The following is an 11431-nucleotide window of genomic DNA, read 5'->3' on the forward strand; positions in this document are numbered from 1 at the left end:
CTGCTGTCTTTGGTGTGCTCCAACTAAAGGTCCCAGCTTCCATCCCTTCTCCATCCAAAGCCCCGTGTGTGTTCTTATTGGAGCTGAAGGATGGCCGAGGCCTCTTGTCATTCTACATTCATTTTGCTTCACTTTATTTCCTGGTCGTTTTGCTACTGTGCGCAAACCAGTGCTCCTAACGCCCCCGTCCAACTTCCAATTCTGGAATCATCTTCAAATCGAGTATGCCACTGCAACTTTCCAAAACAAAGTATCCATTCTTGGTCATCTCTCCCCTAAATGTGTCCTCTGCTCTATTCATACCTAAGTCCTCTGAGGAATGGAATCATCTGCACTAGATGGTCCAGTGCCTAGCGCTCTGGACTTGGAGTCAGGTAGATCTGAGTTCAAATTCCACCTCAGAAACTTAGTACCTGCATGACACTGGGCATCCTGCATGGCCTCAGTTTCCCCAACTGTAAAATGGAGATATTAATGGCATCTACCTTCCAACACAATCTAATACAATTCCAGACAAACCGAAGCTGCTGGGGAGAGGGAGAGGAAAGGACTCTTTCATTTCTGTCTCTGTATCTCCAGCACCTAACAACAGTGATGGATGTGGAGGAAGTGTTTAATAAATGCTCATGGAACGATTAATTGAAGAAAATGTGAGCTTGATCCTATGCCTGGGCCACCACACGTCCCTGCTGTCATCCCAGCCCTCAAAGGAAACCAAGGGTATTTCACTTCCCACCTTGGTTTGCCCATGACAACACGTGTGCCCCATGTAGCCCAGTGACTCATTCCCAAAGATCATGAGCATGAAACGGCCAGGATTCCGACAGAGAGGGAGTAGGATAAGCATACTGGTGTGGCTGGGGAGAAGGAAGTAAAGGAAGGGAGAGAATTCAAATCATAAGGGGAAATGACTGTGAAGACGGAAACTCAGGGGCCAGAGCCAAATGGCTTGGCAGATGGAGCCTTGCTCAGGCTCTGCGCTGACAAGGGGAGGCTTTTTCCATTCTTCCTCATGCTGCCTTCATCGAATTTTATCTTTTATGTCAAGAGATCAAATAAAATGTTTAAAAAGGATCAGATTTAATGAGAATGAGGGGAAATAAACTGGTGCAATTAAAGAGTAAAAATAGCCTCACTGTGGCTTCAGACCACAGGCGGTTTACAATTTTAAGGAAGGAGACATGAGCATAGCTCAAGGGGCCTGTCTCCCCCATGGTGGGGAGAGCTGCAGGCAGGCAGAGGGAGCCACAACTGGGTCAAATTAATCAGATTAATTAAGCTTCAATATCCGTGCAAGGTAATCAGACCCCAGACTTCTGCATGTGTGATACTTAAAGACAGGGAATACCCACCACCTATGAATAGGTTATTACAGATGATAAGTTAAACAGATTTGAAATCCCCAAGGAGTCTCCATATTTGCTTTTTTTTTCTTTCTTCTTTTAGGACGATTTCCCATGGAATTCCTCTCATTTCTCTCCAATTCAGCCAAACTGGCCTACCTGCTTTGCTCTCTACACGACATCCCTCTCCTGTTTCTGTGCATGGGCTGCTATTTCCTCTGCCTGGAATGCACTCTCTCACCTCTGTGTCTAGGAATCTCTTCAAGCCTTAGGCAAGTGGCTGCCCCCAGATTACACATGGGGCCTCTTCTAATCCTCCTCCCAAACAGAATTAGCAATTTGAAGCTGTAAGGGTCTCAAAAGGCCCAACATCCACCCCAACACTTTTACAATCAAGGAAACCTGGGTCCAGGGAAGAAAAGTGACTTATCCAAGGTCACATGAGTTGTAAACGTCAGAGGTGGGATCTGAAACCAGGTCTTTTGACTCTAAATTCAGAGCTCTTCCCACTGGGCCATGTTTGTTACAGAACTTTTTTCCTGGTAAAACAGCATTGGTCCTTCTGGTTTGATCTGACCTCCAGAGTCAACCCAGAGACATGCTGAATGTAATATGAAAACGACATGCTATATGATATTATCATCATAAGCGGGTATAATAATATACAAGGTATGATGCGACATAATTCTATTGGATAAACTCAGATACATCCTAAATCAAGGGTCCTTAACCTCTTCTGTGTCATGGACCCACCCCTCTGACAGTCTGGTGAAGTCCACACACTCCTCCTCAGAGTAACATCTTTAAATGGATAAGATAAAATACAGAGGATTGTGAAAGAAACCAATTATATTGAAGTAAAGATGCATTTGTTTCCAGTCTAAATTCAGGAACCCCTTGAAATCTAGTCTTAGGTACATGGATCCTGTTGTAGACAGAAGAAAACCTTAGACCACTTTAAGTCTGTAAGGGCTATTTCTCTTAGACTTTCCAATCTGGACACGAGTCTAAGCTTGAACAAACCCAGAGGGGCATCTGGGATGTAAAGAGGTACTGATTCTATTTGAGCTTCCTTCTACGTGAATATGGGTTTGTATCCCTTTTCCCCATGAATCCCTTCCTTGGTCTTCTCCCCAGATGCGCTCCTGAGGCCACACTTACCGATAGAATGTTGTGTAGTCTACAGTAGAGTGACAGGGTTGAAACTCCCAGGCTTTGAGTTTCTGGCATTCTCGGTGGGCTCGAAGCTTCACCTTCACTGTCCCTTGGCAAAGCTCTGGCATTGGCTTTCTCTGGGGCCGGTTGCAGAACTCATTTGACTCCACTCGCCAGGACTCAGCAAAATCATCCACATCAAACTTGAAGTTGCCATCCCCCCCAATTAAATCATCTCGTTTGTGTCCATTGTAATTGCCACAAAGTCCACAGAGTTTGCCCTGCAGGTGTGGGGCAGCCATAACTTCCACAAAACTGTCTCCATCCCAGGAGATTTCCAAGCCTGGAAGAGAAGGGGACAAAAGTTCAGTCTACCAGTTCCCAACTATGACAACCACTGCTGCCATATTCATCATCTTTGATAGGTGATCAACAATCAATTCTTTTATAGGACAGTTCAAGAGACATTAAAATCCTTTGACTATACTGGAACCTAATTCTAGTTAATAGTACATAAATTTAAATGAGTTCATTGGCTGGGTTGGGAAAGTGGGTACATGCATTTTTAGGGCACACATAAAACTTAATATACTAGCACTGGTTTTAATAAGATTTGATTCCTATATCCCTAATATTTATTCCTATATCTGCATTCACTTAGCATGCTTATTCTTGTATTTACATCAACTTGGTTCAACACACTGGTACTTGCTAGTGCCTCACACCATGCGGGGAGCTGGGGATCCAAAAGCAAAAATGAGACACTCCTTGCCCTCATTTCAATAGGAGATCCATTCTATTGAAAGGTCCAAGAAAATACAGTTAAGTCAGTACAGAATACATCTACTAAATAATTTCAAGAAGGAGAACTAGTGGAAAGATTAAGAAAGGACTCTTTTTTTTTTAAAGCAATCAGAGTTAAGTAACTTGTTCAAGGTTACACAGCCAGTTATTTCTGGGTGTGGTGCTGAGTATCTGAGCCTGGGATTTGATCCAGGTCATCCCGACACTGGGGCTGGTGCTCTTACTCGCTGAGCCACCTGGCTGCCCCAGAAAGGACTCTTACAGAAGCAGGACCTATGCTGTGTCCTGGAGTGAGTCAAGGGGAGAGAGACAGAGAGACAGAGATAGAGAAACAGAGACAAAGGGTGGGAGGGAAGGAAGGAGGGAGAGGGAGATGGAGAAGATAGGATGGAAGTCCATGACAGGAGTGCCACCATGTCCATTATATGTAAGAAAAATAACAGGGGACAGAGGACCTGAGTTCAAATCTGGCCTCAGACACTTGATACACTTACTAGCTGTATTACCTTGGGCAAGTCACTTAACCCCAATTGCCTTGCCTTCCTCCCTCCCTCCACAAAAAAAAAAAAGAAAAATAACAATGACACAAGAGAAAGAGCCCTGGAACTGGGAGTCTAACAACCTGGATTCACATTCTAGTTTCACAAATTATTAAGGTTATTAGTATGGGCAAACTCAATACAACTCTCTCAGCCTTGATTTTCACATCTGCAGAATGGGAATAAAAAGTAGTCACATAGCACGGCTCACTAATATTAGGAGGAAATGTTTCATGATCTTAAAAGCATCATATGCATGTTGTCTCCCCAGTTAGAGTCCTCTGAAGGCAGAGACCCTTTCACGATTGTATTTGCGTCTGAGCAGGGAATGTTACAGATGCTTACTAAATGTCTGTGTATTATTGTGACTAAAGAAAGTTCACTTAGCCTCTTTTGTACCTCAGCTATAAAATGGGCATAATTTCAATCACCCTCCCCAACACGGCTGTCATGAGACACGTGCTTTTTAAAACTGCAAAACACTATGTAAATGTATGCTGTTATTATTGTAAGTTCCTAGAATTTAGACACTGCGCCTGCCCAAATCACTTTGGGCTAGCTTTAAACTGAGAGAGGGATGAGGTTTGCTCATTAGAGAGGCTCCCCTTTTTCTAGCACATCACATTTACAAAATGTTCTCCTCACATAACCTTGTGGGTTACACAGTGCAAGGATTATCTCCATTTTACATTAGGAAAAATTTCCAAGACATGAATTTTCCCATGCTGACACAGTAAGTGTCTGCGGTAGGATTCAAACCCATATCTCCTGGCTTGCAGGCCGGTTCTCTGTCCATGATACCACTATCAACAGAACATAAATCTCTGCTTTGAGTCTTAAATATACGGACCCTTAGTCTCAGGACTAGGCCCGCACATAAAGGAGAATGACAGGCTTTTAGCGTGTGATTATGGAAGGAAAAGTTGTAGGAAGAATAGTACATAGACAATCTGTTCCCCATGTGCTATTTAATCTTTGCCCCACTGCCTTCCACCCCCAGTTAGGCTTCTATGAAAAGCAAAGGCTTTCATTCTGTCATAATTGGAGAACACAATGGGACCACTGAAAAGAATACCATGGGTCCTTTCCTGAAAGGTTTAAAGTCTGTTTCCCTGAAAGATGGGCATCTCGGCCACTCATCAAAAATGGTTCATCTTCAGGAGGGAAGACAAAAAGGATGGGTCTGAAAACAGAGGGAAAGTCCTCCCTGGATATCACATGGCCCCTGGGCTGACATATGGTTACATCACAAAGAAACACGATCAATAAGAACTCCCCCACTGGTAAGATTCCAAAAGCCATACTCCCTATGCTTGGACGTCATCCAAAAGGAGAGAATGAGAGCCAAATATCATTGATATATGGTTAGGACACTCCACTGCCACATCAAAGGCAAGGAAAGTAGAGACACCTGTCAAAGAAAGTGAGCTGGGAGGAAAGCCGGTGGCTTTGAAAGTGAGTTTCTGTAGAAACAAATGCAAAGATTCCATGCAGGGAAGCACCAGGAAGGGAGATATTCTGTAACCACCACACATGGTGGGAAGGACAGGATAAGGACTGCAGGAAAGGTTGCAGAGAAAACTGGCTCCCAAAATAGAGGAACACCAGGAAAGTTTGTCTGGGAGTAATTTCCCCAGGGAAAACGGCCAGACAAGAAATCACTATACAAGCATTACCAAAGATCTACTATGGGTGTATCACTGTACTAGGTGCTAGGGAAGTAAAAGTTTCTGCCTGCACGAAGCTTGCATTCTGCTAGGGAAATAGAACACATATTTGCAGAGTTGAGGCCTGGGAAGGAAGTTCTGGCCTGGGTTCTGAAACTGGAATTCATAATTTTTTTTTAATTTCCTTTGATACCTGTATCTCAATATAACTGATTTTCTTTGCAATCCCACGTATTTTATTTTATACATTTAACACACTCTTTTTTGAGGATCCATTCATAGATTTTAATGCACTGCCAAAGGGGTCCATCATACCCAGAACGGTAGAGAAACCTTGGTCTAGGTCATTGAAAGGACGGCGGATGGAGTCATGGAATAGTCAATTGTCATCATCTTCCCAGTAATGTTGGTTTTAATTCTTTTTCCCCGAGCAAGAAGGGTGGAGGGGAGGAAGCCGGGGAGGAGAACAATGTCACATGAGCAGTTGAAGGGCAGATGGCAAGATGCCTGTTTAGTCCAGGACCTGATACCCTGGAAAATGGATATATGGGACTGAGGAAATGAGAGTGGGTTCATTCAGGTACCATTCTAGGCACAGAAGAGAAGACATAATTTGACTATATGGACAGCATAAAGAAGGTTGCTTTACAACCATCTGATTAAACATGTATTTTGTTTTGTTAGGGGAGGGTCCCAGATCTATGAATTCATTCATTGGAATAAGAAATCTCCTAGAATGGAAATCCCACCAAGAGGATAAGCTATTCAATTTCCTGGGGCACTTAAAATCTCGGAGTTGCCTTGGGCACTGGATCCTTAAACTCTCTGCTCTGTGGTCAGGGAGCCAATGTGTGATGGAGGCAGGTTTGGAACTCAGATCTTATTGACTCCAAGACCAAACTTCTAACCACTACACCATGTTGCCTCACAGCTATTTAAGGTGAAAGAAAAGGAAGAAATATTCCATAGTTTCTTGAGACACAGAAATTATTATGAATAACAGAGAGGTAGATTGCAGTAAGCCAAAGTATTGAAGAAACCTTCCCAAGGACAGCCTCCTTCCATCTGAGAAGAATGAGACAGAGAAGGACCCCAAGGCCCAATCCTTTCATTAGACACTTGGCATCCTGATTTTCTCTCTTGAAAGCTCTTCCAAAGGTCAGCCAGCCTTTCGTACTCAATTCAATTCAATTCAGCTAGCATTTATTAAACATGTACTATGTGCCAAGTTCTAGAGCTACCAAAAAAAAAAAAAAGAAATCCCAGCCCTCAAAAAGTTCACTTTCTACTCTAAGGAAACAATATGTATCCAGATAAGTAAGTAAACAATGAATATATGCCAAGTAATTGTGTTCCTGGGTAGCCATGATTATTTGAGAGAATCAGAAAAAGGTCTAATTTTAGGAGGTGGTTTTGAGCTAGACATTTTTCACACCTGGAAAGACACATCCTATTCCTGAAGGTCATTATATTTGACATTTGAAGGTAGTTGTCAAGCTCTCAGAAGACTGCGGCTGTTCCTGTTCACCAAACAATGGAATACAATGCAGATTGGGGAGTGCGGAAGGATAACAGAAGATAATACAGAGAAGGTCAAGTCATCCTTCATTTTTGCCTCTATGACCTTTTTGTCTACAGAAGGCTTGGTTTAAGCTGGCCACATATTTTATCAACGCTTCCCTTCCCCACATTTGTGGCATTTCCATTTCAAGTTTCCCTGCTCATTTCATGGTGTAATATCTTCCTTTTGAGCACACTCATGGAAAGGTGATTATAATACTCAAAGGGGAGAAGCTAATGATCTGTAACTAAGGAAATAACCCTTCAATATTGTGTCTTGAATGGTCATCCTCCTCAATGAAGCATTTTGGAAGTGCCTTGGGGCTTTATGGGCTGGTGGTTCTCTTTGCAGCTGGGATGAGTTCCCCCATTCTCCATCCTAGACCTTGGACTGAAATAACTGGCAGATGGTGAAGTTTAAAACTGAAGCATGTGTTCCATCTGCAGCTGTGAAGAGTGGCCACATTCCTTTTCTTGCATTCCGAGGTCTTCCAATTTCCTCTCCCCACTTTGCTTTACTCTTCTCCACCTACTTATTCTAGGGTCTTTGCAATCCTGCTCCTGGACCTCAGGTGGGTACTGTTATTATTCTGATTTTATTTCCTGTGTTGCTGTCATTTGCTTGAAGGAATGGTAGGTTTTTTTAAAAAATCATAGAAACCCAAAGGTCTCACAGAAAAGACAGAACCACTCAATCTCCAATACAAGAACATAAGCTCCTTGAGGACAGGGGCGACTCTATTTTTGTCTGAGTGTCCCCAGTGTCTGGCACAGGGCCTGGCACATGGGGTGGGGGTGGAATACTTAATCATGCCTATTGATTGACTGAAATGATGAATAAGGAAGCATACCTTCCCCCTCCCATCAGAAAGGTAATGGCCTAGCGGGACAGAATAGGGGATATACTGTTAGACACAATCTTTGCCTCTGATCCTTACTTTTTCCCAAGGGAAGATTCTATGTGAAGGAGGTTGTTCATTGACCAGAGGTAAAGTTATAAATCAGCACTAGCTGTTGGGTTTTTTTTAATTCATAGTTTTCCCTTGGAGTTTTTTGAGAGAGATGGATTTCTTTGGGATTTTGCAACAAAGAGCTGGATACATATTCTGGATTTAACAGGTTGGGGTCTCTAGGAAAGGCTGTTTTCCAAACCAAACCACTTCAATTCAACTCAACAACTGTTACACACCTACTTTGTGGCAGCCTATAAAACAACAACCCTGACATCAAGAACACGACATTCTTCTGGGGGGGGGGGGCCACAACGTATTTACAGATGAGGAAACACAATTTGAGGAGGCACAGTCAATAGCTAGGGGCCTTAGAGGACAGACCTCCTCAAAGAGGCAGCACCTGAGGTGATCCCCAAAAGCATTCTGAGACTTAAAGATGAGGAGGGAATGCATTCCAGACATGTGGAAATGTCTGTACCAAGGTATGGAGACAGTAGATGCAAATCCACACTTCTCAGCAAGAGTTAGCTTTTCTGGATAGAACTTGTGAGGGGGTGCAGAACAGATGCTGAAAGGGCATATTGTGTAAAATTCTAAGACCTGCCAGGGTGGGAGGCTGGGGGGGGAGGGGGTAGGGGGGGGGGGAGGCTGGGGGAGGGGGGGGGGAGACTGGGTTGGGGACTAGCTTTCCTCCCTGCCGCTCCTCTCCCTCCCTAAGACTTTTGCCATTGTGGGCTATTGAGTACACTGGTCCAGTTGGGTTCCAGCCATGCTCAGAGACCACTGATCTCCTACCCAAAGCCCACAATGCAGGGCTAAGTCCTCAAACCAGCGAGGCAGCAGGCACAGGCTTTCTTCCCCCATACCTCCTCTGCTCCCAGCTGCAAGGTCCATTTCAGCCGTTATTTTGCAATAATTGCTCCTTCTCATCTCAGACAATGATCGACCTCTGGATACGAAATGAAAAACCCACAGAGCCCAAGAGAAACACTATGGCATTCTAAGCCAACAATAGGTGATGAAAACATCTGTAGAGGGTAAAGCTGAAGGGCTTGGCTCAGCCTGGGTAAAGACCACCATTGTTTGGAGATGGAATAGTTTTCATTCAGAGGATAATCCCAAAGCACAGTTTAAGGCCCAGGAGACTACATTTTTTTTTTACCCCAGGAAGTTGAAAACCTTGTGTGTTTCTCTCTTCAGGAAATTGTCCAGCTGGGCATCATTAGGAGCTGTCCTTGAATTACTGGTATTCTGTTAAGGGCAGCTGAAGAAGAAAATAAAGGCCTGAGTTCAAGCCCAGGAACGTCTCTCACTTTGCTTATCTTCTCAGGGTGATAGTGACTGGTTTCTATTTTGACAGCAGCCCATTCCTTTTGCTCATTTTACAGACTGAGTTCATCTCCCGGAGTGCATTCATTCCATTAGCCTTTCTTTGCCAGCTAGCTCTGAGCAGACCAGAACATCCCTAGGTCTCTGGAATCCTAAAGGATCCAGAATCCTTTAGTTCTGAAATGTAGAGAACTAATAACTCAGGTTGTGCCAAGAGAACCGTTGCTGAATCCTTCATAATGATGGTCCCCTTGGATACCCCCGAATATTTGGTCTCCTCCAGAGAAATCAGCTGTGGTGGCTTCTTTAAAGAGGGGCTGGCTAGACTGGGCCTTGCAGGCTCTGGTTTTAAAACTCACCTCTCTGCTACTTAATTCCTGTGCATTCCCTCAAGCAAGTCACTTTCCAAGCAAGCCTCAGCTCCTCAGCTATAAAAAGAAAGTGGTCTGACTTGATCACCCCCCAAGGCCCCTTACAGCCCTAAATCTGTGATCCTCTGAGACCTGCATTTGCTAGAATCGTATGTCTCCTTCAGACTGGAACAGAGCTTAGATTTTTCTGTCCTTTCTTTTCCTGAAAATAAGGAGGCAGAGTATTGGCATAACCTCTTGCCTCTAGCCAGCGATCACTTACTTACAAGCTGAAATCTGCCTCCTTGCTTTTGGAGAGGGTTTCCCCAAATTCTTATTCAACATTCTCCTCCCTCTAAACCAAAGACTTCTTGGTCTCAATGGGCCTGACACACGATCATAATAAATGTCTCCATTTCTTCCCCTTGTTTATCCATGCTGGCATTCCATGGGCTCAAATAAGTTTAGCAAAACAAACCTTTGGCCTTGAATTCGAACCATTAACATATTTCCCACCCAAGGCCCAGAAGAAAGAGGAAGAGGTCTGCTGAGAGCTGCTCCTCCCTAAAGCCCCACTGCCAGGGCTTGGCTGTGGTCAGTGTTTCTTTCCCCCCTCATCAGTTATGTAGAAAAGTGAAAATAAGTGTGTGTGGAACCCAAAGGACCGGATACTCATCAGAGCCAATGAGGGCATCATTCTGTCCATAAAGGAGAGGCTACTTTCTGCAATTTTTAGCTTACTTCCTTGAATACATGTCTACAGAGAATGAAGCTCAGTGCTATTTGTTCCACAAGCGTGATCACGATATATAGTTATGTAAACACACCTCGTGCGTATACGTATACATGTATAGACACATGTATTCATACCATAGACCTATGTATACATGTATAGACACATGTATGTATAGATTTCCATATGTTTTAGAGATCAAGGTGACTATAGGCTAGAGAGATGAGGACAGTCACTGTGTACGACACCACAGCGTAGTCAATACCAAACATAACCTGGCCCCCAAAATGGCCTGAAAAGCGCCGTCTCTGCAGCTTGGAGGATGTGACAGTAGAACACTGGGTTCTAGCCCAGTGGCAAAACAAAGAAGCATGGTTTTCCTGAGGAAATAACTTCTCTGCTTGGAGAAACTAGACAACGACATGTGAACACGCCGAGAAGCTCTGATGTTAACGGTGTGGGGACTTATTCCGCCCGCCCGCACAGAGTGTGAGTCACCTGGAACTCAGGAGACAGAGCTTGGGGAGTTACCTGGGCTTGTGGGCTTGCATAAGTGACTTGCCTAAGGACACTGAGCCGCTTAAGGATTAGAGGTAGGATTCATACCTAAGCCTTCCAGATTCCAAGCCCAGCATTACGTTTGCCACACCAGGCTAGCAACGCACCTGCCATGAAGAGTTTGGTGTTCAATGAATGGGTTTGCCCAGGGTGGATATGCTGAATTAGAGGCTCCCTGAGATGAAATTTGGAGAAAGAACAGCAGCAGGGCAAGGAGAGTCACCTTTCATAAGGCTAAGAGGAGTGGAAGGTTACGGTTACGGGGCAAAACCTTTTCACTCCAGATAAAGCAAAAGAAGAACAAAGGTGGCCAACAGCGCCCATAGTCATGAACCACAGGAGAGCCTCCATGGTGGAGAGCATTGCTGCTCGCGCTCGCGCTCTCTCTGTCTCTGTCTCTCTCTCTCTGTCTCTGTCTCTCTCTCTGTCTCTCTCTCTCT

At 44.2% G+C, this 11431-nt stretch overlaps 1 protein-coding gene across 1 annotated transcript in view; it reads right to left on the reverse strand.

The window, feature by feature from the left end:
- BMPER (BMP binding endothelial regulator) overlaps positions 1-11431 on the reverse strand; it is a 304854-nt gene that overhangs the window by 92242 nt on the left and 201181 nt on the right. Inside the window, exon 13 of the mRNA XM_069084281.1 lies at positions 2505-2841. Coding sequence (XP_068940382.1) covers positions 2505-2841 — 337 coding nt within the window. The remainder of the gene's footprint in view (positions 1-2504; positions 2842-11431) is intronic.

This window comes from Petaurus breviceps, unplaced genomic scaffold (genome assembly GCF_028583685.1).
Source record: "Petaurus breviceps papuanus isolate PSGF00001 unplaced genomic scaffold, PetGlider_PUasm1.0 174, whole genome shotgun sequence".
NCBI classification, from domain to species: domain Eukaryota; kingdom Metazoa; phylum Chordata; class Mammalia; order Diprotodontia; family Petauridae; genus Petaurus; species Petaurus breviceps.